General features: G+C 49.1%; 1 protein-coding gene across 8 annotated transcripts in view; it reads right to left on the reverse strand.

The window, feature by feature from the left end:
• Positions 1–388: 388 nt before the first annotated feature.
• MYH10 (myosin heavy chain 10) overlaps positions 389–27,540 on the reverse strand; it is a 133,863-nt gene continuing 106,711 nt past the window's right edge. For 7 of the 8 annotated variants that reach the window (XM_065897916.1, XM_065897917.1, XM_065897913.1 and 4 more), the window contains 19 exons: positions 24,437–24,574; positions 23,456–23,579; positions 21,996–22,167; positions 20,710–20,922; positions 18,194–18,338; positions 17,406–17,612; positions 16,208–16,312; positions 14,920–15,072; positions 14,328–14,576; positions 13,833–14,045; positions 12,054–12,266; positions 10,829–10,990; positions 6,365–6,493; positions 5,919–6,007; positions 4,894–5,017; positions 4,609–4,817; positions 3,135–3,243; positions 1,588–1,760; positions 659–803 (listed from right to left, as the gene is read on the reverse strand). In XM_065897916.1, coding sequence (XP_065753988.1) covers positions 659–803; positions 1,588–1,760; positions 3,135–3,243; positions 4,609–4,817; positions 4,894–5,017; positions 5,919–6,007; positions 6,365–6,493; positions 10,829–10,990; positions 12,054–12,266; positions 13,833–14,045; positions 14,328–14,576; positions 14,920–15,072; positions 16,208–16,312; positions 17,406–17,612; positions 18,194–18,338; positions 20,710–20,922; positions 21,996–22,167; positions 23,456–23,579; positions 24,437–24,574 — 3,072 coding nt within the window. Of the gene's footprint in view, positions 804–1,587; positions 1,761–3,134; positions 3,244–4,608; positions 4,818–4,893; positions 5,018–5,918; positions 6,008–6,364; positions 6,494–10,828; positions 10,991–12,053; positions 12,267–13,832; positions 14,046–14,327; positions 14,577–14,919; positions 15,073–16,207; positions 16,313–17,405; positions 17,613–18,193; positions 18,339–20,709; positions 20,923–21,995; positions 22,168–23,455; positions 23,580–24,436; positions 24,575–27,540 lie in introns of all 8 variants that reach the window. The other variant, XM_065897915.1, reaches the window with a different exon arrangement.

Genomic DNA, 27,540 nt, shown 5'->3' on the forward strand with positions numbered 1-27,540 from the left:
GTTCACGTGAAGAGATGGGGGCACACCACGACTCGAGGGAGGTAGGCATGGCCACCCCACACAGATGCTGCTTCCCCACATCCAACCCACCCCTCGTAATCTCTCCAAAGCCCCTTTCACAGTTTGCTCACTGAAATAGTGTTGATCATTATTTGAAGGAAATGAGAGCTACAAGCGCAGTTTAGGTTCCACAACGTTCTAAGAGACTTGACGTGGCTGAGGAGGCAGGGGCCACGTGAACACAGAACTAAGGTTAAGGTAGCTGTCCGTACGACAGAGCATGCAGAGCGACTGGGCAGCAACCCCGGGGCTGCCCCAGCGACCGGCAACGGGGTCTAGAGTTTGTTTGAAAAAGGGTTCTCTTCTTAACATGTATTATAAAATGGTCTCTCGATGGATATATGGAAAATAGACGCAATCATGAGACGATCTGTTTAATATGTGTAGGTTTTGTGTGTATATATATAAAAAGGGGAGCAATTGTACCTAAATCTGAAGCAGGAGACCGTTGTGTAGGCTGCAAGTCCTTAAGCCACAGTTGATCTCTCAGGAGTCGTGCGGTTCGCCAGTCCCCCAGATCTGCAGGGGGCCCCAAGGCCGGGGCACTGGGTGACTTCCTGCGTGTCCCTCGGTATCGCCTCCCCCGGCTTCCTCGGATCTACTCAGACTGGGGCGGCTGCGTCTCATTGACGTCACTGGTCTTACTTTCTGTGTCGTCATCCGACAGCTCCAGGGAAGCGCCCTCGATGTGCAGCTGGCGCCGGCCAGATCGGCTGGCGGAGAAGCTGATCGGGCCTCCTCGCCTGGAGAGCAGAGAAAGTGTGTGGGCACGACCGCAACAGCTCGTGGCTGGCAAGTCGTTCAACCACCTGACGACTCAACTTCAGCCCTTCCTCAAGACGCACCAGCTGGGGTGGTGGGCAGATCAGGAACAGCTCCGTGCTTTTCCACCTCTCCCACACCCGCCTGCGGAACATCATCCTGGGAGGGCCCCGGAGCCCTGGGGGTGGCTGGACTCAGCCCCCTGCTCTGTGATGGACACACTGAGGAAAGCGTCACCTGCTCACCATGGGCCAGCCTCTCCCCAAAGGGTGGAGAGTAAATGCTCTATTTAGGCTTTGTGGGCCACCTAAGGTCTCTGTTGAACACTCTTATTTGTCTTTTTACAGCCTTTATAAACGTAAATACCATTCTTAGCTCCCTGGCTGTACAGGAGAGCAGGGCGCAGACAGGATCTGGCCCATAGGCCACGGTTTGCCAACACCTGTGCTAAGCTGTCCTTCTGGGGGAGAAGGTGTAGCCTCGGCTCCCCGTGTTCTGCCCTCACCTGGGACGCGGACAGACACCTGGGCTGGCTCCCAAGCCTCGAGCCATGTATTCACACAGCCCACTAGCAAACGCGGAGCAAATGAGTGGGCCTGTTGCTCCTCCATCCTCAAGGACTACTGACGGTCAGGGATCCGGAACAGGTAAACAGGCAAGAATGAAGAGCTGGACAGGAGCCTGAGAAACCACTGCACCCGGAGCCCATGGACGCAGCTGTTTGCAGGCTCTGGGTGTGACCTCACGGAGGCCCGGGGCACTCACCTCAGCCGGTTCTTCAGCGTGCTGACCTCGCGGCTCAGGCCCTCGTTGGCCTCGGTGGCGTCATCCAGTTCCCGCTGGAGTTTGCGCCGAGACGCGTTGGCACGTGTGGCTTCTTCCTCTGCTTCCTCCAGCTGCCGTTTGAGCTGCTTCATCCTGGCGTTGGCCTTCTCCATCTCGGGGAAGTTACACGAACCAAGTCACACCAAACCGGTGAATCCAAACTCGGCATCGCTGCATCCTGAGTGTGTCAGCATAGGCCTCTGCCCTGCCAGCCACGCGAGTGCACACACGAGTGTACCCACACACACGGCAGGCATATATACGTGCGAGTGCACTGATACACAAGACTGGGGCCTGGCCCAAGGCCTTTTGACCAGCCTGCTATTCTCAGCAAAACCATGTCTATGCAGCAAATCATGCTAAAGGACACTTAAAAAAAAAAAAAAACACCCGCTTTTCATCCCTGAGTTTTCTGCAGAAAAATGACAGTTAGTATCTTCACACGAGTGCCCTATGGGACTGTGAAAGGGAAGGGCTAGTCCCGCAAGACACAGAAGAGCCAACAGTGTGGACAGTCTCCAACCCCAGGAGATGCTCCATTCATTTTACACCTATGTTCAACACAAGTGTGTTGACGTTCTGTTTGATTCAAGTACAAAACCACTCTGGAAGACCTGACAGGAGAACTCAGCCTGCCCACTGGATCCCTCACTCCTGAACCACAGAGACTGGCCAGTGCCCTGCGGGTCCAGCTCACACCCACCCAGAACTGCCCTCGGTGTTGCTAGGCCCTGAGTGTGGGGGTGAGAAGGGAAGGCCAGGCTGGGTGCCCGACTGGAGCAGGGGAGGAGGAGAGGAGGATCTGGGCCAGAGGCAGTGGATCCTCAGCTCCAGCCACGGCGGCAGGTCTCAGAGAGGACCGAGAGCCAGAGGAGAACACTGCCCCCACCCAGGTTTTAGCCAGTGCAGACCTGACCACAGTCCAAAGCCCTATCAGCACATGCCCTTGGCACTGAGAAAACAGATGCCTGGACGCAGACAAGGAGGACCACTCGGGTTCCACATGCCGTACATTTGCTTTCTCTTCCCTTTTCATTCAACAGTGTATCCACCCCTTCATCCAGCCAACCTTCAGTGACTACCAGCTATGCCCAGAACTATTCTAGGCATTCAAGAGACGACTGGGTGAAACAGGCAGAAATCTCTGCACTCATGTAGCGTCCATTCTAGTGGAGGAAACATAACTGTAAGGTCAGTCCAGGCCTCACACTTCAAGCCTTCCTGACGTGCTCTCGCCCACTCCGGGGCACTTGGGGGGACTCACGGGGCAGGGCCAGGTCCTAATCACGTCGGTATCCCCAGCACCCGGGAGTGAGTGGCAGGAACAAGGAACAGCACATGTTTGTTGAAACGTCAGAATTAAGAGTTGCAAATAGCTCTTCCTCATTCACCTGGTCAAATGGTAACACGGCTGGCTTTGCATCCGTCTCCTTGCTACAGCATTTAGAGTGGAAGACGTGTTCCTCCTACCTGCCTTCTACCCTTACCTGTTCTTTATACTGATCGGCGTGGCGGCGTTCATCCTCGACCTGCATGAAGATTTCCTTCAGCTTCTTCTCGGTGCGACGGACTAGTTTGTTGGCAGCTGCTCTTTCCCTATGAAAATGAAAATGATCAACACGTTAGTTTTCCCAATTCTGGAAATGAATATTTTTTTTAAGCCCTTTTCTCTGGAAGATGGCATTTGTTAGAGTGCTTTCCGGGACCTCTGTATCATCGTGATCAATATGGCCCAGAAACGTTTCCCTTCTGGTCAAACTGTGGATTACCTTTAATGTATTCTAATGCTTGACAGGTAGAAAAACTGCATTATTCCTTCACACACATGTTAATCACTTTGTTTAACGATCTACCAAAGATCAAATGTTACATACAAGCTACCTGTCACGTATTTGAGTGTAGAGTTTTTGAAGACAAAAACCTTAGTCGGTTACTCTAATCCCCTAACTTTTCAGCCTGGAAAACAAAACAAAGACTCGATTTATTAGGCGATGGTTTCAATTTAAAATTTACTGACTACGTACGAAGATGCTAGAGCAGCTGACACTGAAACAACGCCCCCATCCCTCCACGCTTCACGTAGGAGTCAAAGCACCATGTTTCTAGACAGGCCTCCACTGTCCCACATGAAGCAGAGGTAGCTTATTTGTAGGACTCCACTGAAAACAGAAAAAGTTCTTTTGTTCCTCCACAAATGTTATGCAAAAAGAATAGTGATGGAGTCAGCTGAAAGGGCGAGTCATGTTAATTACAACCAACAGCAAACAAACCCTTAACTGTTAGAGTTGAGTGCAGGGGCAAGTCTGGGTTGCCGGTTGCAGAGGATGTCAGGCTCTGAGCACAGACCCTGCATTTCTGGGCCCCAAGCTCCCCGACAGGAGGGTGAGCTGAAGGGCTGCTCTAGCTCTGGCAGTCTGTGATTTCTATCCTCATAGATTTGCAAATGCCTGCCAAAGGCTGTGTCGTGCAGCTCATAAACTTCAGAACGGTTTACGACAACAGAACGAGCGGTTTACGACAACAGAACGAGCGGTTTACGACAACAGAACGCAAGCTGTCGAGCAGTCCCTTCCTCAGGGAGCAAAAAAGCTTGTATTCTTTGTCATACTGCATTTCTTCTCTGCCAACAAATTGTAGCATTTCACGTGATGCCACCAACTCGGGCAGTCGACTTTGGGTAGAGATGTAAACTATGGAACCAGGAAGTCACGGGGCACAGTGCGATGAGCCCTCAGCTAAGTCTGGGAAGAACTGACAGGTGAGCCCAGCGTACCCTGAGGGCTCACACCACCACCTCTCTGGTTACACGTGTTCTTGTCATTCTTCCCCTGCCAAGGGAGCTCCCATGGGACAAGGGGCACGTCTGTGTCATCTCTGACTCACAGGCTAAACCTGGACCTGGTCTGTGGCAGACACACTGTAAATACCTTTCTTTGGTTTACAGCTGCAGAAACCTCTTACTTGGCCTCCTGCTCAAGCTGCTCCTCCAACTGCCCAATCTTGGCTTCCAGGGCCGAGATGGTGGCCTTGAACTTGGACTTGACAGCACCCTCCAGCTCCTGCAGCTTGGCCTTCAGCTCCTTGTTCTGCCGCTCCAGCTGCTGGCGCGCATTGTCGCTCTTCTGGGCGGCGCTGCGCTCGGCTGCCAGCTCTGCGTTCAGCGTGTCCACCTGGAGAGGGGAGAGGAGATGGGTCAGTCGTGCGGGGACGGCGCGGCCCTCCCTGGGGCGGCCGCTGCGTGCCCACCTGCAGCGTGGTCTTGCGGAAGCGGTCATTGAGCAACTCCATGTTGCTCTGCTCCTCTTCAAGCTCCTCCTCCAGCTGCGCTATCCGTGCCTCCAGACGCCGCTTCTCATCCAGCAGCGCAGACCTGCCAGGCGAGGAGGCAACAGCTCAGAACCGGTCTCCATGGCACGGGAAACTCCCAGAGGGCGCCTCCACCCACTCTGCTGCTGGAAGCTGAGCAGCATTGTTGACTTTTCTCTTTCCTCTGTTCCCACCCCAATCCGCCATGCCTAGCTGGTTACACTTCCAAACACACCACCCACTTTCCATCCCCAGGCCTACCACCCAGGCCAGGCCCCATCATCTCTCATCTGGACCGGCGTGTAGCCTTCCAGCTGACCGCCCTGCTGCCTTCTCCAGCTCTTCTCGGCAGCCAGTGTCAGCTTTAAAAGTGCAAAAACATCCTGGCATTCCCTAGCTTTTCTAGTGCACCGAGATCAAATGCCAGGTCCAAATGATGGCGTGCTAGAAAATGACCACGATGAATACTCAGTACAGTAATTGAATGGAGAAAGCAACCTCTTAATTGGAAAAAAAAAAAGGGGGGGGGGGCTTTTAATGAAAAATGCATCCAGGGTAAGGTAAGTCTAAGGAATGTGCTTGTCGAACCTAGTGAATCTGAAAGCGAAGACTTGCATTGCAAGGCTGTGCACCCTATGGAAACCAGGCTGGTTCTGAATGTCTTTCCTGCACACCTATGTGGGCATGACTGGCACAGGGAGGTGTGACCTGCCGGGGTTGTGCAGCCAGCCAGGGGCCGAGGCAGGCAGCCCGGAGGCTCAGCCTCTCGTGCTCATCTTTCCAGACTGAACAGATGAGCAAACCAACTACTGACTCCTAGATGCCAGACGACCCCCATGGCTGTCTCAGTGCCATGGGCGTGCCCCAGGGGAATGGGCCCAGTGCCCATGAAGACGGGGGCGGGGGGCGCCTCACCACCGATTGTGAGATGCCCATCCCTTCCCACCTGTTGCCAGGAGACTCACTTGCCAGAGGCGCTGTTGGCGATCTCATCCGCCAGCTCATCTCTCTCCTGCTCGGCGTGTCGGCGGGCTCGCTCAGATGAGGCAAGTTCCTGAATAAGTTCAGACCGTGATGGAAGCTCTGGCTGTTAACAGTTTCCTCAAGTGTGAAATCCGACAGTGCCTGTAGCTGCGGCCACCTTGCTCGAGGCACTAAGTGTGCCTCAAATTGCAGTCAGACTTGAGAAATTACCCATCAACGTCTCTGACGTTAGCCAGGTAGAACAGTGTCAAAGTATGACCACTTTGTTTGCCTAACTGAAGCAGTAAGATGGTCCAGTACCATATTAAACATGGATAGTGAAATTACACTAGGCTACAAAGATACTAAAATATATTTATCTGGTCTTAGAGAAATTTCAAGGGCAGATATATTTTTTTGAACAAATGGATGAATAAAGTAGACAAACCTCCTGCAGTTGAAGGATTTCTGCTTCCAGACTCTTGAGTTTCTTTTCACTCTCTTTGGACTGAGCAAAAATCTCATCCCGGGATGCACGAGCTTCTTCTAATTCACGTTGGTAGTCCTTCATCTGAGCCTAAGATTAAATAGGAAGAAAGTTTTGGGGTAGTGTCCATTCTTAGTTTTTAAACATGATATTTTTCTCCAGATTATAATATATATGCATTTATTGTAAATATAAAAGTATGTGGAAGTGACAGAAATAAGACAACATTCAGGCCAATATCCCTTATGAATACAGATGTAAAAATCCTCAACAAAATAGTAACCAATTGAATCCATCAACATATTAAAAGAATTATACATTGTGTATATTTATATACCATTATACCCCACCATCCAAGTGGGATTTATCTGAGGAATGCAATGTTGATTTGATATCCAAAAAATGAATTAACGTAACTATATGATCATCTCAGTAAATGCAGAAGCAGCATCTGACAAAACCTAACACCTTTTCAATATAAAAACACTCAGTAAACTGAAGGAAACTCTGATAAAGGGCATCAGTGAACAACCAACAGCTAATAGTCAAAGACTGAATGCCTTCCTCTAAGATAAGCAATGAGACAGGGGTGCCTGACCTCGCCCCTTCTGTGTGGCACTGTAATGGAGATTCTAGTCAAAGCAGTTAGGCCAAGACAAAGAAAAGACATTCCGATTGGAAAAGAAGAAGTAAAACTAGCTCAGTTTGCAGACGATATAACCTTACATATTGAAAATCTTAAGGAATCCACTAAGAAACGATTAGAACTAATAAACGAGTTCAGTGAGGCTGCAGCATACAGGATCGATACATAGTCAGCTCTCCATATCTGTGAGTTCCACATACGTGGATTCAACCAGAAGTGGATCAAAAATATTCAGGGGAAACAAATTCTCAGTAAGTTCCTAAGAGCAAAACTTGAATTTGCCACATGCACAGCTATTTATATATCGTTCACCTTGTATTAGGTAGTATTATAAGTAATGTAGAGACGATTTAAAGTATACGAGAGGATATGCATAGGTTATATGCAAATAATACACCATTTTAGCAGGGTACTTAGGAAGGGAAGGAGAGACGGAGAGACCTTCCCCCCCCCACCCCCCCCCTTTTTTTGGCTGTGCTGCACGGCTGGGATCTTAGTTCTCTGACCAGGGATCGAACCTGCGCCCCCTGCAGTGGAAGCGTGGATGCCAGGAAGTCCCAATACAGCATTTTACATCAGGGACTTGAGCATCTGAGGATTTTGGTATCCATGGAGTAGGGGGGTCCTGGAACCAATCCCCCTTGGATACCAAAGGACAACTGTACAAAAATCAATTATATTTCTATATACTAACTATAAACATTCTAAATATTAACAAAGCAATTACACTTAGCATCAAAAAGGATAAAATTTAGCTAAAGTATAAGACTTGTACATCAGAAACTATAAAATAAAGCATCGTTGAAAAAAAATTAAAGAATAGCGAAATGAGTGGCATGATAGCCATGTACTGTTAAGATGGCAGTACTCTCCAAGTTGATCTTCCAAGTCAACACAATATAAGAATCCAAGTGGGGGGCTTTGGGGGTTGGGAGGGGGAGGCAGAAATTGACAAGCTGATCCTAAATGGAATTGCAAGGAACCCAGAATACAGTCATGAGAAAGAAGAACAAAGTTGGAGAAGTCACACTTTCCAACCAAAAAACCTGCAGAGCTATAGTAATCAAGACTGTGTGGTACTGGTGGAAGGACAGACATAGAGATCAATGGAATACGACTGAGGGTCCAGAAATAAACACAAGTCTATGGTCAGCTGATTTTTGACAAGAGTGCCAAGACAATTCAAGAGGGGAAAGACTAGTCTTTTTAACAAGTGGTGCTGGGACAACTGGATATCCATATCCGAAAGAATGAAACTGGGTTCATATATGAAACCATATAACAAAAATTAACCCAAAAGGGGTTTCGAAAAAGAGCTAAAAATATAAAACTCGTAGGAGAAAACACAGGACTAAATCTTCAGGACTTTGGATAAGGCAGAGGTTTCACAGACGTAACAAAAACAGAAGAAACAAAAGAAAAGATAAATTGGACTCCATCAAAATTAAAAACTTTTGTGCTGTAAACGATACCATTGAGGGAGTGAACAGATAATCTAGACAATTAAAGAAAATATTTGGAAACTCTATATCTCCTACGAAACATCCAGAATGTGTACAGAAATGTTACAACTCAATTACTGAAGACAACTCAAAAGCTTAGCAGAGGACTGAAAGACAATTCCCACATATGATATTGGCCAATAAGCACATGTAAAGCTTTTCAACATCATTTGTCATTAGGGAAATGCAAATCAAAACCACAATGAGGGACTTTGCTGGTGGCGCAGTGGTTAAGAATCTGCCTACCACTGCAGGGGACACGGGTTCGAGCCGTGGTCCGGGAAGACCCCACATGCTGCGGAGCAACTAAGCCCGTGTGCCCCAACTACTGAGCCTGTGTGCCACAACTACTGAAGCCCACGTGCCTAGAGCCCTGCTCCATAACAGAGAAGGCACCGCAATGAGAAGCCCGCGCACCACAACGAAGAGTAGCCCCCGCTCGCCACAACTAGAGAAAGCCCGTGCGCTGCAACAAGGACCCAACACAGCCAAATATAAATAAATTTATATTAAAAAAAAACCACAATGAGATACCACTTCATACGCACTGGGATGGCTATAATTAAAAGATGGACAATATAGCAAGTGTTGTTGAGGATGTAGAGAAACTGGAATCCTCATACATAGCTGGTAGGAATGTAAAATGTCGCTGTGGAAAGACCGGGCAGTTCCTCAAAGTTAAACAGAATTACCGTATAACCTAGCAATTCCATTCCTAGGTATATACCCAAGAAAATTGAAAACACACATCCGTACAAATGTATGTGAACGTTCATAGCAGCAGTATTCATAGTAGCTAAAGAGTCAAAATAACTCAAACGCCAACTAATGAATGGATTAATAAAAAGAATATGGTATGTCCAAACAATGGAATATTATTTGGTAATAAAAAGGAATGAAGTACTTATTTATGCTACAACATGGTGAACCTTGAAAACATGCTAAGTGAAAGAAGCTGGGCACAAAAAGCCACATATTGTAGGATTCCATCTGTATGACATGTCCAGCATAGGCAAATCTAGAGAGACGGAAAGTAGATTAGTGTTTGGTCAGTGTTGGGTGTGGCAGAGATAGTGTGGAGTCACAGCGAATGGGCACAGGGTCTCTTTTAGAGGGAACCAAAATGTCCAAAATGAGACAGTGGGTGATGCTTGCACAGCCCCTATGAATATTCTAAAAAACAGCACAACACTCTAAATGGGTAAATTGAATGTTGTGTGAATTATATCTCCATAAAGCTGTTAAAGTCATAGTAATATAATTTATATTCTTTGTAATTAGCTGGTCAAAATAAAAACCTTTGTATTTAGCTTTTGAAAAAAGTGTAAGGAAGCAAGTAAGCTACTCATAAATCTATTATCCAGAGATGACGTTTCCTTCTAAACCTTTTTTCTAAATGTGTATATCTGCCTGTCTATATATAGAAAAGTTTACACACGTGTGCTGAGTTACAAACTAAACTGCCCTCCCTACACTGTATCTTCCTGTGTCACTGCATACATATCCCCATCATTTGAATGGCTGGCAGTCCACCTACATTTAGGTTATTTCCCATCATAAATAACACTTCGGCTATGATCTTTGTATGTAAGTACTTCTCCTCATATTTATATTTTGTTAGAATAAATTCTCAAGATGCAGAATCACCAAGGTCAAAAGGAATGGAAACTTTCTAAAGCTTCTGTCCTAACAAACTTCCCTCCAGGGAAGTTGTGCCTACTTATATGAAAGGGCCCATCACATCCTGCCAATACTGTGAGTTACTATAGAAATCACTTTTTGTCACTGTGATAGTGAAAACCGGCACACCATCTGGGTAGCAAAAGTGATGATTCAATGAGATGGAAAGGCTCACTAAAGCTCACGGCGCTAGCGGAGGGAAGTCGACACCACTCTCCTCTTGGTGGCTCAGTGGCTGCATGTTTAGTTGAACATCAGAGGCTGTTCAGAGCCCCAAAAGCTTGTCCCTGGTGGTTGCCGCCCTGCTGGTGACTCCACCCTGATCAGTCCAAGTGGGGCAAGCACTGGCCCACTGTAGACACTGGAGCTACACACGTGCCATCTTTATGGCCCGTGACCCCAGCCCACAGCCGAGGCTGGTGGCTGCACTGTGCTCTCTGCAGGGGTCACCTGGCAACCCTGAGCCTGTGGGCAAGATGGCAGGCTGGGTGCTGCCGGGAGCCCTTCTCCCCAGCTTCACGGGCCATGTTGCACTTGATCTAAGTAGGGCCAGATAACACCTACCACCACCAAAGACTGACGGCTGGCCGCACTTACCTGAAGTTTGCGGAGCTGCTTGATCACTTCATCCCTAGCTTTGTTTGCAGCCTCGATTTGAGCTTCCAGGTCCTTCAGGTCTATTTCCATTTTCTTCTTTGAAGCCACAGCAAGGGCCCGCTGTTTCCGCTCATCCTCCAGCTCAGCCTCCAGCTCCCGCACCTAATGGACCGCATCGGGTTACGTCTGGTCAGACCCAGGTGCCCACACAGAGAACCGGCACGTGAGGGCTCGGGTCACTCTGGAGAGGTGCTGCCTGCCACTGGGCAGTTATTACTGTTATTAGCAGTTAATTTGTACAGAGAGATCTTTAACCACCACCACTGGTACAAACCATTTCCACCGACCACAGCAAAGGCACGTAAGGAGGCAGAGCTCATGGTCTCGGTGATGCAACGAGACTGACCCACGTGCCCAGAGCAGAGTTCTCGGGCCAGCACCCCGTGGGCAAGCCAGCCAGGATGCAGACCCTCCAGCCCCCGTCGGGCCTTCAGGTGACACACCCTGCTAAGTCCATTCTGAATTCCTGACCCACAGAAACTCAGTTAGTGCGTGTTGTTTTAAGTCACTAAGTTTGAGGTAATTTGTTATCTAGCAATAAATGACTAATAAGTATTAGTGGACTGCAAATAACAAAGCAAAATTAAAAATATCTCAGATCCAAGACTTGATACCATCAACTCCAAGGGACTGAGAAAATATCCACAATTAATTTTTAAAGTAAACTTTTAAATTAGAAGTTTAACATGCACTCAGGAAAGTATATAAATCATAAGTGCCCAAGCAACTTCTTAAAATTAAAAAAAATGTAAATACCTAGAGGTATTTATATACCTTTAAAGAGTGGCTTAATGAGGACGTGTGATCTGACCTTCGGAATACTCTGAATCACCTTGTCAGGTACATATTGATTCTTCCCTTTATCGATACTCATGAGACTCACAGAACTTGAACCTGACTACATGTCCCTGGAGATTCCACTAAGGGCTTTTCAATGGATATCCTGGCTTGTAAGTAGCAGTGATATTATCTGAGAAATAGGAAATCAAAACCAGTTGTATTACATTTTAAAGAATAAAATTATCAAAAAAAATATTATCAAATGACCAAATACATTTCCTCCAGCTAATATGTTCCAATGTGAATAAATAAAATATTGACCCCAAACTGGGCTTTGAGAACAAACCAGTTCCTGGTCCGGGGGGGGCCACTCTTCCAGACCTACCTGTTTAATGAGTAGCCGCTTCTTTTCCTCGTTCTGCTCATCTCTGGTCTGCAAGTCCCTCTCGAACTGGGCCTTCATGGCCTGCATGTTGACCTCCAGGCGAAGCTTGGCGTCTTCTGTAGCCTGAAGCTCATCTTCCAGCTCTTCCAGCTGGGTCCTCATTTCCTCCACCTGCTGCTCTAGGGCCCGTTTGGATTTTTCAAGTTCATGAACCTGGACCACAGGAAGCACAGGGAGGGGATGACCCTTGGTGGAGGGACAAGCAAGGACAGCAGTTCTGTTTATAGGCACCCCACCCCCATATGCATCCTCCGCTCCCACTGCAGCTACACCAGTCCTCATTTCAGAACGCGCCATCTGAATGACAGGCCTGATTTCTTTATTCACATGTGCTCTAGAGTCGATCAGTTACTCTCCCATGACCTTGAAGCCGAGAGATCTTTAAAAGCCATGAACAATAAAAAGAGCATGGTGTCAGGGGAGTCGCCTGTTGACTGGCCACTGTGTCTAACATAGTACGTCCCTCTTGCTGTGGAAGAAGTCATTTGTATTGAAAATGCACATGTGGAGACTTACGTACTAGGTGTGTGAGGCCCGCAAAGCAGGGTGCAGTGAAAAAGAGGTTTGACCTTTCTCTGCGCAAAGATCGCCACCACACACGTTTACTAAGTTCTCGGTGCCAAGCGCTGTGCTGGGTGCTCCCCCTTCACGTCCCCTCTGATCCTGGAGACAATCCTTAGGCAGGCGTGCGCAGGTGCTATTATTATGTGTCCCTTTGGGGTTCACTGCCATGTCAGTTCTCACGCGGGCAGGAGAAGCCTTACAACGTGAGGAGGGCCTGTGTCTCTTAGTGTCTGGCACTTCACAGGCACAAAGGAACGCTTGTGGAATGAATGTGGGACTGTCGATTGTTCTAAAGAAAACTAATACGGAACAAGAAAATGGAATCAGTCGTGGAATTCTCTTTCTACGTTTTACTACGTAATCCTGGCCATTTCTACTCTAGCAGGCCTCTTCTTGTCCACGGGGCCGGTCCCCAGGCTGTAGGAGACTGAGCAGGAAGGTAGGACAGTCCTTCCTCCCTTATGATGTGGCCAGAGAGTCCGTGTCCCAGGAAAATGAGCTTTTATCTTTAGAGAGGACTTTATGCCTTTCAGAGCACAGCCGCAGCAGCTTCATGAAACAGGCAAGTATCACATCCATTTGACAGAAGAGGAAACGTAGGCTTAGGCAGGTTAAATGGGATCTTGGGGGAGAGTCAAGCCCCGAACCTCTTCTGGTCCCCAGGCCTGGGTCCCCATCACTATCCTCAACACCTCGTACACTAGGGGAGGGGGGTAGGGTAAATAAAAATCCCAGCAGCTCTTGGGGGAGGCGTGTGCAGTGGGAAGACAAGAGGGTCCCACCTCTTGTGGCTCCTCTCCAGCTTCCCCACTCGGTGCAGGAGACAGATCCCACTACCCCCAATCTGAGGGGACTTCAGGTACTTGCGTGTGATAACCACCTGAGGCTCAGGAACAGAGAAACCCTTCATTTAAAGGACCCCTGTCAGGATGCAGCTTAGGGCGGGGAGGGCCTGTGAAAGCGACAAGAACTCCCCGCCTGGCTTTGGCACAGGTAACCGAGAACAGACTGCAGAAAACCTGATGGCTTATCCTGGGAGTCTCTAACCCCCTAATTACATACAGGCCAAGACACTCCCGGTCCGCTTCGCCGTAGGGCTGGGCCTCCCCAGAGTCGCCTGCCTGCCCCGAAGGCACCGGTCCCCGGGACACTCACGTTCTTGCCCACGTCGTCCTTGGAGCTCATCAGGTCCTCCATGTCTGCCCGCAGCTGCTTGTTCTGCCGCTCAGACTCTTCCTTGGCCTCCAGGGCCTCCTCAAGGGCACGGGCCAGGGACAGGGCTTTGGTTTCCTTCTCTCTGGCCTCTGCTTCGGCCCGGTCTCGCTCTTCCGCGTAGCGGGCAGAGATGTTCTTCTCTTCTGCTAACAGCTACACGGGATGGCGTTGGGAGACAGTAAAAATCGATTTCAGAAGCAACAGAGACTCCTCTCATTTGCTACGTGCCTGCATTATTGCTAAGAATATCAGGCGTGTTCTCCTGTTTCCTTCTTTATGCTGGTCTGCTTTTTCCAATTTTGCTATAAATACATATTGCTCTTAAATAAGAAAGGATTATTTTAAGCCGAAATGACAAAGGCGAGGGCTTTGCCAGGAGGAAACACGTGTGGCGCTGGCCCTGGAGCCCAGGGGTGGGGAGCGCCGGGCACCCACCTGATCGAACTTCTTCTGCTTCTTCTCCAAGTTGGAGACGATCTGGCGCTGGTGGTCCAGGTCCACCAGCAGGTCATCGAGCTCCTGCTGCAGGCGGTTCTTGGTCTTCTCCAGTTTGTCGTAGGCCAGGGCCTTCTCCTCCAGGCGCTGGCTCAGTGCTTCCACGTCTTTAAGGAGCTTCTTCTTGGCTTCTTCCAAACTTTCAATTGTCCCCAGGTCATCATCTACTTTCTTCTTGGTATCTGTCAACTGAAGGAAAAAAGATCACTATTAAAGAACTCAACTGGATTTCACACTTGAGGAATAAAGATAAAACTTGTTTTCAGTATTCTGTCAGAAGAAATAATACAAAGCAATACTATGCGTTTCTGAGCAAATGGATCTTAGACCATAAATGTCTTCGCTAATCATCTATAAAAGGATGACTGGATTGGAATTTACATAGTTGACACAGTCCGAGGGTCTTCACCTTGCTCCCAGTAAGACCCAATTAACTGTCCCAAATGGAGCTGAAACCACCCAGCAGGGCAGGGACGTCAGCTGCTAAACACACACACTGAGGCCACACGGCGTCCCGAGTGGATGCACGCACCTGGGCCTGCAGGGCCAGCACCTGCTTTTCCAGGTTCTTCCTGGCCTCTTCCTCCTCCTCCTGCTGCTCCTGGAGGCTGTTCTTCTCCTCCTCCAGCTGCCGGATCCGACTGCTCAGGTTCAGTTTTTGGCGTGTCTCTTCCTGAAGAAGCTCCTGTTTATTTTTATAAACGGTCAGTACTTAGGTTATGGTAATCACCCAAACCACAATGCCTCTGTTAAAAGAAACAGAGTCTCAGTGTGTGAGAAATACCCAGTGATATTAACAAACAAGTGATTTTAAAACACACCTGATCATTTAACAAGTGCCCTTAGTACAATATTGCTTTAAAGTTGTTCACGAGGGAATTCTCTAGCAGTCCAACGGCTAGGACTCCGCGCTTTCACTGCCGAGGGCGTGGGTTCAATCCCTGGTCGGGGAACCAAGATCCCGCAAGCCGTGCAGTGTGGCCAAAAAACCCAAAACAAACTTGTTCACGAGCAATGGCAGCGTCACCCCCCCCAGGGGCCCAGGCCAGGGACCTGCGAGCTTCCCTTTCCCACATCTTTTATCACTCCTGGAATCCTTTCCTGTTTCCCTCAGGTCAGCGTTAATGAACAAAAACCATGAGAAAATGTTTAAAATGGCCAGCAGTGCACGAATGTATAACAGGACTGCCGCCTGGTGAACCACACCCCAGGCAGCGCCCGGCCAGACAGCAGGAGCCGCCTCCCAGGCACCCACATGCCTGCCAGACACAGGAACCGCAGGCTCTAGATATGAGCTCAAAGGTGAGTTCCTGAGCATCAGGGCTGGTTTTGCTGCAAGATGGTTGAAAATAAACGTAGAGCAGAATGACTTCCCTGGTGGCACGGTGGTTAAGAATCCGCCTGCCCATGCAGGGGACACGGGTTTGAGCCCTGGTCCGGGAAGATCCCACATGCAGCGGAGCAACGAAGCCCACGTGCCACAACTACTGAGCCTGCGCTCTAGAGCCCGGGAGACAACTACTGAAGCCCGTGCGCCTAGAGCCTGTGCTCCACCACAAGGGAAGCCACCGCAATGAGAAGCCTGCGCACCGCAACGAAGAGTAGACCCCGCTCGCCGCAACTAGAGAAAGCCCGCATGCAGCAACGAAAACCCAACTCGGCCCAAAATAAATAAATGAATTTATATAAAGAAAAAAAAGTAGAGCAGAAAATCAGAAAGAGGTGATAAGAGGGCAGTTGTGGGAATAGCACGTTTCACCAATGTACAGATCACAGAAACAGCAGAGTTACTATTAACACTCCACCCCCGGGGGAAATACCTGTGTGTCCTGGAGTTGAGACTCAAGACCAGCTGCGTCCTTGGCAAACTTAATACCCTTTTTCTCTGCTTCTTCTAGAAGAGTTGAGACATTATCCAATTCATTCTGCAAGGAGGAGTGAAAGGTTACGACTCACTTCAGCAGCAGGCAGAGAGAAAAGAGTGGTGGGTTCTGGACCCTAAGTGCACACAAAGCGAGCATATCGCAGGGAGGAGGAGGGGTCAGCCTCAGCTAAGGAGGGCTCACCACCGAGAATCTGCCGCCCCCGTGAGCAGGCCCTGAGCCAGCCACCGCAGAAAGCCTCCACCTACGACCCTGACAGGGAGGCTTAGGACGGCTGAGCCCACACGTGGAGGGCGTTCTCCTAACTGGCTTGCTATCTTGTTTTTCAGCGTCAAGAGACAAAAATTACACCAAATCCTCTGAAAGAGTGGCTGCTGTCCTATGTGAGGAGGCTCAAGATCAGCAGGTGTTTTATTTTAACCCTTTTTCACACGAAGATGCACCATCCCTATACTGGGGGAAGGTGGGCAGGGGGCGCAAGTGTAATTCATTTTCTTAGAGAACTTGAAAACTTTATCACACAGATTCAGAGAAGTTTAAATTCTTAGAGTCACAGCCCACAGTTCTTTTTAAGCTGAAAGAAAATCTGGTATGATATACTTATCATGAATATGTAGCTATTTCTTATGGTCAGATTTTATGAATAATGCGGTAAAAATGTTTTTTTCTTTTCCGTGCTTAATTAACGATAGCTCTAAAATACCTCCCCCCCAGAAACCCCAATGGCGTAAGACCTTCTATGTTTTTTGTGGGGACAGTGGGTCGTAGACAAAAGGAACAGGAGCTGCCCTTCGTTCTAGTCTGTCCTCTAGTCACGTGAGCAAAGGGAAGGCACACGGAGGACGTCTCTATACTTGCAACTCCAGCTGATGGCATTTGTTTTTCCTCATTTTAGCAATGCCCTTCAGAGATCCCCCCACTTCGTCAGTCTCGGCAGCGGCGGGGCGGGCTGCGGACTCAGCAGAGCCCAGAGGCAGGCAAGCTTCTCACGTCCTCGTCCACCAGACTCAGCCGGGGGGCGCTGTGAGCTTCAAGTGGGAGAGCGACACGAGGAGCCTGATGTGCACCTGGGGCGGCCCCTCCCCACCCCGCCAGACACTGGGGGCGACGTCCAGGAAGGGCTTTCCGGGCCTACCTGTAACTTATTCGCTTTCTCGGCCAGTTCCACCCTGAGTCTGTCTCCTTCCGAGACCTTGGCGTGGAGCTCCTGGACCTGGGCGTCCAGCTTCTTCCTCTTGTGCTCAGACTCGGCCTTGACCTGCTGCAGCACCTTCACCTCGCACGCCAGCTCCTTGTTGTCCGTCTCCAGGCCCTGCTTGTTCTTCTCCAGATTCGCCTTGAACTAGGAGAGAGATAAGGGAGGAACACTGCAGTCGCAGTTTTACAACGGAGGACGCAAAGGGCGCGGCCTTGGTGTCCGGAGAACCGTGCCGACACGGAGTGAGCCTGCAGTCAACATCTGTTGCATAAATGAAGGAAGACGCCTGCTGTTCTCAGAGTGTGAAGACTTCTGTGGGCGGAGCACCCCTGTACACCCCGCTCAGGACAGCAGACACAGTGTGGGGGGCGCTGGCAGCGCCGCGGGGGGCCAGCACGTGAGAGGCGGAGGCGGGACGACGAAGCAGGGGCGACGACGTGTGCGGTGCCTGAGGCAGACTGGAGGCGGGAGGGGCGGAGGCAGGGCACCAGGGGCACCCAAAGGGCCTGGCGGCTTCCGGGCAGCAGGTGAGCGAGAGCAGGACGTGCAGCTGCTGAAGCTTTAGGGCTCAGTCATCAGGAGGGAGAGGGCTATCAGTGAGAGGAATGTGTGATTTAAAAATAAAATCAGGGGCGCCTGGCTCTCCCAGGCCAGCACTGTGCTCTCAGAGAGCGGCCGCTGTGGGAGCACCTGGACCCCCGCGCTGCCCAGCGACGCGTCCCTACCCTCTTCGCCTGCTCTAGCTGCTCCGAAAGCTCCTCTAGGGCGGTCGCGTGTCTCTGCCTCATGTCCTGGATCTGAGCCTCGTGGTTCTTCGTTTCCTCCTCGAGAGCTTTCTTCAGCTCTGCCACTTCTTGTTCACGTTTGGTACTAGAGAGACATAATTTTAGAGGAAGAAGCTCAGAATTAGTTGAATGACTAAATTAAACGCACATTTTTAAAGTTCTGCTTTTGTTTGAAACATGACATGGATTCCAGGAGGCTGGCGTGTCTGTTACTGTGGTAGCGGGAAACCTTCCAGAACCAGCATGACCCCCATTCCACATGCGACTTACAGTCGAGACACGGCGTAACGTCCCTAAGGGTCTTCGGACGTCCGGGGCAGCCTGGGTGTACCACAGGCCAGGCACTGCTTTACACAAGATGCAAAAATGCCTGCCACAGCGCCAGCAGGCATTTCAGTAAGACCGGAAGAGGCTAAATCCCCAAAAGGGCTGGTAAAGGCTCATCAGGCAGGACACTGCACCCCGACAAAAGCGGGGCTGAGCACCACCTTTAATTTAAGCGCACAGCTTAACACTGAAACCAGTTAAGGTAAATACCACTCCTGCCGAGAGCTGCCGTAACACCGAGAGCTCAGAGAGCAGTAAACTCTGGCAAACTTGCTCTAAAACCCGCGGCCAGTCAGAGCAGTGACGTATATGCTGATTGCCGTGTGGGCGCACTTTCCTCTCTACAAGGAAGCAAAATCTAGGGGCTGCGACCAGCTGCGCAAAGAGAAAAGGGGCCCAGGTGGCTGCTAGCCGCGTGGTGGCAGGTCACCAAAGGGAGCCACCAGAGTCGCGGTGGTACAGGCTGGCTCGGCCACACGTTCACTGGAGGTGAAAGGCGTGCGGGGGTCTGGCCTTGTCCTCTGCAAGCTTCCATGCAGAGGAAGGGATGGATGCTGGAGGTGGGGGAGGGGCACCGGCATCCAAGCATCAGCCCGACAGGACAGACTCCATCGAGGTTACTTCAGTTCACCCCCCATCTACCAGATAGCAACACCATTTCCCCTGACGCGTCGGAACTGCAGGCCATGCGACCCCTTCACCAGCAGAAGCAGGGAGTGCTGTGTGGGGGCACATCCACGGTTTTAACCAGTATGCACATACTGGACTTCCCTGGCGGTCTACTGGTTAAGACTCCGTGCTTCCAATGCAAGGAGGGTGGGTTTGATCCCTGGTTGGGGAACTAAGATCCTGCAAGCCGTGCAGTGTGGCAAAAAAAAAAAAAAAAAAAAAAAAGCGTGTATCATTGGTACTTTTTTTTTTTTTTAAACAAGAGTTGAAGGGAAGAAGTGAGCAGAACCTTTTTTTCTACCGTGGTTGAAAGCTCAGCTGAGAATGGCTATTTCAACCAAGTCTAATCATTAGACTGTGGGTTCCAGCCCACAGTTCAGTGGTTTCCAGATATTTAAAAAGCAGGTATTTCAAAGACAAGGCCAGGACTTAAAACCGCTAAAAGCAGAGCTGCTCTGTGGAGGCGGGTAGGAGCCTCCAGCCCCACCGGCTCAGGTGGCTCTGCGGGGACACACCCTCCTGTTGCCGAGGCCCTGCGTGTTAGCGGGCAAAGTCCCTGGCACGTTTTCAGGCTCACCTCCTCCGTTTCTTCAGCACTGAGCACTCGCTCCAGACACCCACCGTCTGACCTCAGCCTGTCGGCTCGGCACGGCTTCTCTCCAGGCCCAGAACCTGACGGGCACACGCCCCTACCCACCTGCCTCTGTAAATGACCCTACTGCCCTCGCCTTACTGCAGGCTTTCCCTTAGCCCCCTTCTGGGGGGCAGGCTCCCCTTCCCACCACGCGCAGCCTGGGACAGGTGGCAGGTGTGTGCGTGTGCGAGCAGCCAGGTCTACCCGCCGAGGCAGCCTGGGGATTCCTGGGCTGGCCTCACGCGCCCAGCAGCTTGGGTCTTAAAGAGGGAGGAGCCGGTCAGGAGGCCAGCAGGGGCCTCAGGCAGCCCACCTGCTCACCGCTAGTTGCGCGCGCTCTCCCGGGACTTCCCGTGAGTCGTGTCTGGCTGCGCTCGTCACTTTCCTCTTGCCTACGCTCGGCGGCTGGCCCATCTGTTACGTGGGTACCTGCACTCACCTGTCCTTTTGTCTTTGTGGACACGGGCCTCCTCCTCGTCTGTTTCCTCACCACTAGTTCATCAGACCGATTGCTGCAGCCAGCAGATGCCCAAACACCCCCATCTCCTCCTGTTTCTGTGTTGGTCCCCTCTAGCCCTCCTGTCCCTGCGCCCCCCTTACTTGGTTCAGGTGTAACTCTCCCTCTAGCCAGGTGTGCGTACCTGGCTGTGGTGCATCCACCCGCCCTGTGCTTTCTACCTACAGGCCGGTTGGTTTCTAACCACCGAGATTTTGTTACTGTTCCACGTGCCACTGTTTCCAGGAGGGAGAGAGGATGCTCGAAGTGACAGCATACAGGAAACACCCCACTCCCCGAGGACGAGCATCCTGCCCTGCCCCCACTTACCGCAGTTCCTGCTGAGCTGCCGTGGTGTCCAACGTGTCCTCAAGCTCTGTCTTCAGCGCTTCCAGCTCCTCACTCAAGTCCCTCTTCTGCTTTTCCGCCTTGTTCCGCGAAGCCTTCTCGGAGTCAAAGTCTTCCTGCAGCTCAGCAAGCTGGGCTTGCAGCTCTCGCGCGACTTTAAGTGCGTTGTTCTTCTGCAATGTCTCGTCGTCACCCCTGCGGGGACACCCGGGCACAGGAAGCGCTCAGAGCCGGCACCCGGGGGCTCTTCCCACAAGGAGACCCTGAGACACCACCCCCAGCCCACGGCCCACGGCTTGGAGGCCCAGAGCTGGTATCAGGATGGAGTCTGGGTCCTGTCCAAAGGGCTAATAAAGTTCTCCGTGAAAGCGTAGGACCATCTCACTTTAATGATCATAACATTTAAAAATTCCCTCTCAAGCAAATGTTCTTCTAGTTAAAACACTGCTCAAGGTAGCGGTCTTGTCCGTCAGATTGGTTCCAGCCCACGGCAAATGTGCAAATTCAGAGAAGCTCTTGGAACAAAGTGGAAGCAGACCCGCCACCTTCACACCCTCCACACTACGCCTCCTCTATCCTCTGGTGCATCTTTTTGCTCACGTGTGATTTAATGGGGGTGGATGTTCTGACCGGGGATGGGTGGGAAGTTTGAGATGAGGGAGGGGAAGCTGACACATGGGAGCAGGTGGAGAATTTTAGTTCTGGGTCTCAGCCCTCACCTCTGTAAGTGGCCGAAGAAAGACTAACAGTGACAGAGGCAGAGAAGAATTTCTGTTATAAGATCTTCTTGATTGTAATAAATTATAAATTAAACTGAGTCCTATGACCATGTAACCAAATAGTCATTGGTTAAAGAAATGAAATGAAATATTAGCATAAATGTATTTACTACATATGACTTACATTCTGTAACTGAATGGTTTAGGACTGAGTAGCAAATCATGCTACAAGAGGGGAGAATACTTCTGAAAAGTGATTTCCTCTAAACTTCTAAATCATATTGAAATTAATCTGTAACGTACAGAAACCAGAGCATTTGATATGGTTAAAACTGTTGGTTCAGGTGTGAATTTCCAAGGATTTCATGATATGACTCGTGATTTTTAAGGGTAAATACCAAGAAGGACTGATGAGATTTTCTGGCTGCCCCAACACGCGTGCTCCCTGGTCTCCCAGGCCCGTGTCACACCCAATGACGAGGAAGCCATACGTTGGAGTCCCGGGGTCTCTCTGTCGGGACCCCCTCCAGCCGCATGCCTAGCGCAGACCTGGCCAGGGCGCCCTGCAGCTCCTCCTCCTTCTTGGCCACCTGGATCTTGAGCTCGTCAATCTGCGCCTGGAGCTCGGCGATCTGGTCCTGCAGGTCTGTGGTCTCACCGTCCAGTTTCCTTTTGGCCTTTTCCAGTTCCTGGCGGGTCTTCTCCTCCTTCTTCAAGCGCTCTTTAGGGCAAGAAACAAGAAGCCCTTCAACACACTGAATGTCACTCCATATGGACAAATTCAAAAAGTAAACTGATTTAAGTTGAAAATTAGCCGTTGCATTCTAAAGCACGTCGCTTGCCAACCGCTCCATCACCTGAAGCCCATTAAGATCAAACGGAAGGCGAGATATATCAGTAGGAGGGTGGAATTTTCAGGAAGAAACTGGGAGGATTCTAAGGATATCCTTCCACAGGGAGCGGGCCCCCGCTCTCAGAGCCAAAGTGACCTGGACCCCGTGCTGTGCCCGGGATCGCAGAGGGCTTGGCAGAGGCTGGGTGGCATGTGACTCCTGTCCCCCCCGGCTCCCCTTTCACCGGGAATCCCTGGTTTGAACCCAGACTGCAGTTCCTGAGCCCTGAGGGCGAGAGGGCAGAGTGTGGGCATCTCTCCGCCCGCCCTCTGAATCCTGCAGTGATTCCTAAATTAGGGCCGGGGATGCTTCCCTTCACACACTGTCCTCACCCGCCCAACAGTCAGGTGAGAAAAGGACAGGCCTACCTACCCTTCCCAGAAGAATCGCCTACAGGTAAGAATGGTTTATGGAAAGAATTTCAGGCTGACAACAACGAGGACAACAGAATCCTAAATGTTGTTTTAGAAACGACTGATTTTCTCCCCGTTATAAACGACCACACGACAGCAAGGTGTTAAGAGCCAGGTTCTTCCTCCTCTGTCGATGCCAGTCTCCAGCTGCGGGTCAAAGGGAAGGTTTTCTGGGCTCTTTCCAACTTCCACCCTCTTTTCTTATTTCTTTTGCAGAAGGCAGTGATCCATTTTGCAAAAATCCTAGCATTTGCTGACATGACTTGGGCCATAAGAGTGAGACACTGCTACCGGGCACAGAGTCTCCTGTCCCTGTCAGGTTTTGTGTCAGCAGCCGTCCCTTTGTGAAGGGAAACCTAGGCACCTCGACGCAGCATTTAGATTGAACACATACAAATTCAACGGCCTGTACAGCTCAAACTTAATTTACGTCCCAACTGTGTCCACCAAAGGGCAATCTATTTTACTACAGGACCTAACTTTAAAAAGTAAAAGTTTAAAGATAATCTAGTGCCGTTTGATGGCACTAAATACTTGGTGACTAGGCAAATGACAACACCATATAAGAGGGCTATTTTAATAGTTGAACCCAAACTGATGAGCGATCCCCAAGCACATTTTCTATCACAGCAGGTTCTGATTTAAGTAGAATCTAAAGGCTCACGTGTCCTAGCCCTAAATTTCTCTAGCCTCCAACACTCACCTTCTAAGTCTGAGATCATCACTTCTTGCTTATTCCTGATCTTGGCCAGGTTTTTTGCCTTTTCTTCCTCTTCAGCCAGCTGAGAGGAGCACTCAGCAATGCGATCTTCCATGAGTTTCTTTTCCTGAAGAGGAAAAACGGCTTCAGAAAAGGCATTCAAAATGACAAGTGGGTTTGGTTATTACTTAGAAAACAAGTAACGTTGGCACTGTCTCCCCCAGCAGACCGTATTTTCCAAAAAGGCAGGAAAAGGAGGCTCATGACCCTCCAGAGCTTCGCCCGCCCGCCCGGCCTGCAGTCCCGCAGCCGGTGCTGAATGTATCACCGCCCAGATGGGAACAAGTCGTCTGCGAGTGTCCAAAGGGCACAAAATGTCCACGTTCAGTCATCTCAGGGATTAAAAGGATGTTTGGTGGATTAAAAAAATTAAATAGTTTCTGTCTTTAGAAATCTATACTGACTATAAATCTGTAGAGACTTAGAAAACTGAATATATGAACTTGAAATCTTGAGAATTTCCTGTTTGAAGCCACTTTCAGTGAGAGCATTGACACAAGTATTTTCCATATTCTAAAAGCAGCTCTTGGACTCCCGTGGTGGCGCAGTGGTTAAGAATCTGCCTGCCAATGCAGGGGACACGGGTTCGAGCCCTGGTCCAGGAGGATCCCACATGCCGCGGAGCAACTAAGGCCGTGCACCACAACTACTGAGCCTGTGCTCTAGAGCCCGCCAGCCACAACTGCTGAGCCCACGTGCCACAACTACTGAAGCCCACGGGCCTAGAGCCCGTGCTCCGCAACAAGGGAAGCCACTGCGACGAGAAGCCTGTGCACCTCAACGAAGGGTAGCCCCTGCTCGCTGCAACTAGAGAAAGCCCGCGCGCAGCAACGAAGACCCAATGCAGCCAAAACTAAATAAATAAAATACATTTATTAAAAAAATAAAAACAAAATCAGCTCTTATATGGAAATAGTCTCTTACTTTGATAAATTTGGAATTTTGGTCCTCGAGAAGCAGAATCTCCTCTTCCATCTTCTTGATCTTGGCCTCTGCCGTCACCTTCTCCAGCTGCAGTTTCTGGCGAGCCCCCTCCTCCTCGTCCAGCTGCTCCTCCAGGTCCTTGGGGAGAAGTACATGCGGTCAGTCTCCACACTTTCTCTACGAAATTCTACACATGCTAACAAGCAAGGTCAAAATGAAAGGCCAGTGTTTGATTTTCAAAATGGCAGGGTTATTTTTAAAAATATAAAATGTAATTATGGGAAACAGACACTTGTGTCCACTATAGGTTAAGTACAAAGTGGGTCAGTCCTTCTAGAAGCCAACATGGAAAAATGCAGCAGCGCTGAAAAAGAGCATTTCTTTTAAACCAGCGATTTCAGGAAAAGGCACAGATGTGATTTATATTTAAACGACCTGTGGCAAAGTGTTATTTATCATACTGAGGGACTATGAACATACTTCCAAAAAGTCCTGGTGATTAAAAGTGGGTACATTTGTAAAATGGGATAACGTGTAGTTATTAAAATCTGTACTTTAGAATAGCAGTAACACAGGGAAACTGAATGATACAGTCCAACTACATCAAACACGTAAGAGAAAGACAACTCAGAAACAACCATGGAAAGAGTACAGGTTGGTGAGAATGGACTGTCTCAGGTCAGGCGTGCCGTGCCGTTCACAACATGAGTGCATCACCAAACTGGGTGGGATTCCAGAGTTTACACATGGTTTTCCTATAACATGCTTCTCTTTATTTCATACCCTACGTTATTGTAGCTAATAAACATATGCATTACAGAACAGAGTTGTACATACAAATCAATATATGGCCAGTTTAAGAAATTTTCAAGGGACTTCCCTCGTGGCACAGTGGTTAAGAATCCACCTGCCAATGCAGGGGACATGGGTTCAAGCCCTGGTCCAGGAAGATCCCACATGCCACGGAGCAACCAAGCCCGTGCGCCACAACTACTGAGCCTGCGAGCCTAGAGCCCGTGCTCCGCAACAAGAGAAGCCACCGCAAAGAGAAGCCGTGCACTGCAACGAAGAGTAGCCCCCGCTCGCCACAACTAGAGAAAGTCCGTGCACAGGCAACAAAGGCCCAACGTAGCCAAAAATCAATAAATAAATTTATTAAAAAAAAATAATAAAAGCTCATAAACACAGAGGTTAAAAAAGAACTTTCAAGGGTAATTCTGGCGAAATAATTTATCACGGTTGACTCTGTACTGAAACCTCTGCACAAGATTAACCTTTTTTGTGAAAAACTTCAAACACACATATAAGTACAGGGTAGCATGGTGATCCTGACACAAATGCATCAGTCCAAGCTTAACAAGCATCAGCTCATGGTCAGGGGTCACTTCTAAACCCCCAGCTTCTCCCACCTCCACTGCGTTATTTTGAAGCAAATCCCAGACATCATATTTCACCCGTAAACCTTCAGGCTCTATCTCTAAAAGATGAAGACCATTAAAAAATACACTTGTTTGAACTGGAATCCAAATAAGGTTCACACACTGTGATTGGTAAGACCCTTAAGATTGCTTTAATCTCTAGGTTCTCTTAAATTTCTTTCTCCTCCCTTTTTCTCACCATTTATTTGTTAAAAAAAAAAACCAAAAGGGCTTCCCTGGTGGCGCAGTGGTTGAGAGTCCGCCTGCCAATGCAGGGGACATGGGTTCGTGCCCCGGTCCGGGAAGTTCCCACGTGCCGCGGAGAGCGGCTGGGCCCGTGAGCCATGGCCGCTGAGCCTGCGCGTCCGGAGCCTGTGCTCCGCAACGGGAGAGGCCACAGCAGTGAGAGGCCCGCGTACCGCAAAAAAAAAAAAAAAAAAAAACCCCAAAAGAACCCCACAGGTCATTTGTCCTACAGTTTCCCAGAGTTTGGATTTTGTCCACTGCATCCCTCCCCGCACTGCACACTCCTAGGTGTGAACAGACGGTGGGTCCAGAGTAATTCAACTGCTAAATGAATCCACATGTACCTGTTCAGAAAGATATGCAAAAACGTAACAGGGATTAACGGGATGATGGGTGGGAGGAGACTTACAAGTGCGATTTTATATTCTCTGGGTATTCTACAATATAGTGTTATAATCAGGGAATTAATATTGAAAACAAAACAAAAACCAAAAACAGCTCTAGTAGTTTTTGGTTGAAAAGGAGACAGATGAGAAATCCCTGAAAGCCTCACTTGTGCGGGGGGCGGGAAGGACAAGAGACCAACAAGGTTGGGTTTTGAGAAATCCCTGAAAGCCTCACTTGTGCGGGGGGGGAAGGACAAGAGACCAACAAGGTTGGGTTTTCCCAAGAGCCATGCAGTTAATATAGAATCTCAGATATTCCATAAGAGGGGGAAAAATATTTAATAATAACATTACCATAAATATTTTATAATGTGTTTGAGTTTACAATGGAGATATTAAGATAACAGTGCAAAAACCCAGTGAAAGAGTCTAGAGTAAAGGCTATGAAGGTGGAAAGTATTGAAAAACAAAACAAGCAAACAACAACAACAAAAACCCTGTTCTTACAAGGAAATGCTTGTTTCCTAAAGAGAGAAATGCGAGCATTTCATGTGAAGTTGTTAAAACGTGGAGCGTAAAACAGTAGGCTGGGGAGACTGGAGATGACTCTGGGTGTCCTTACCCTGTGTGAGTAAAATATTATCACTGAAGTGAGCACATGCTCTGAAACAAAGAGAAAATCAAAATGGAAAACGAATTTGAAAAAGGACACATGTCTATGTATAACTGAATTACTTTGCTGTACACCTGGAACTATCACACCAGTGTTAATCAATTATACTCCAGTATAAAAATAAAATGTTTAAAAAAAAAAAGAGAAAATCAAAACTGTTGGTAATACCACCAGAACTCACTATTACTGGTGACTATTATTCTAGATCTTCTGTACGTCCCCTTATAAAACTCATAGTTTGTAAGTTATATACTTTTAGTTAGACCTTACTGTGTATACTCTTTCGCAACTCCCCTTACTAAGGTATTATAAATACCCATAAAAACAGACATCTTTTAAATTTATAACTGTATATTATTACCGTGGTTTAAGAATCCCCTA

Source organism: Phocoena phocoena, chromosome 19 (assembly GCF_963924675.1).
Source record: "Phocoena phocoena chromosome 19, mPhoPho1.1, whole genome shotgun sequence".
Taxonomy (NCBI): Eukaryota; Metazoa; Chordata; class Mammalia; order Artiodactyla; family Phocoenidae; genus Phocoena; species Phocoena phocoena.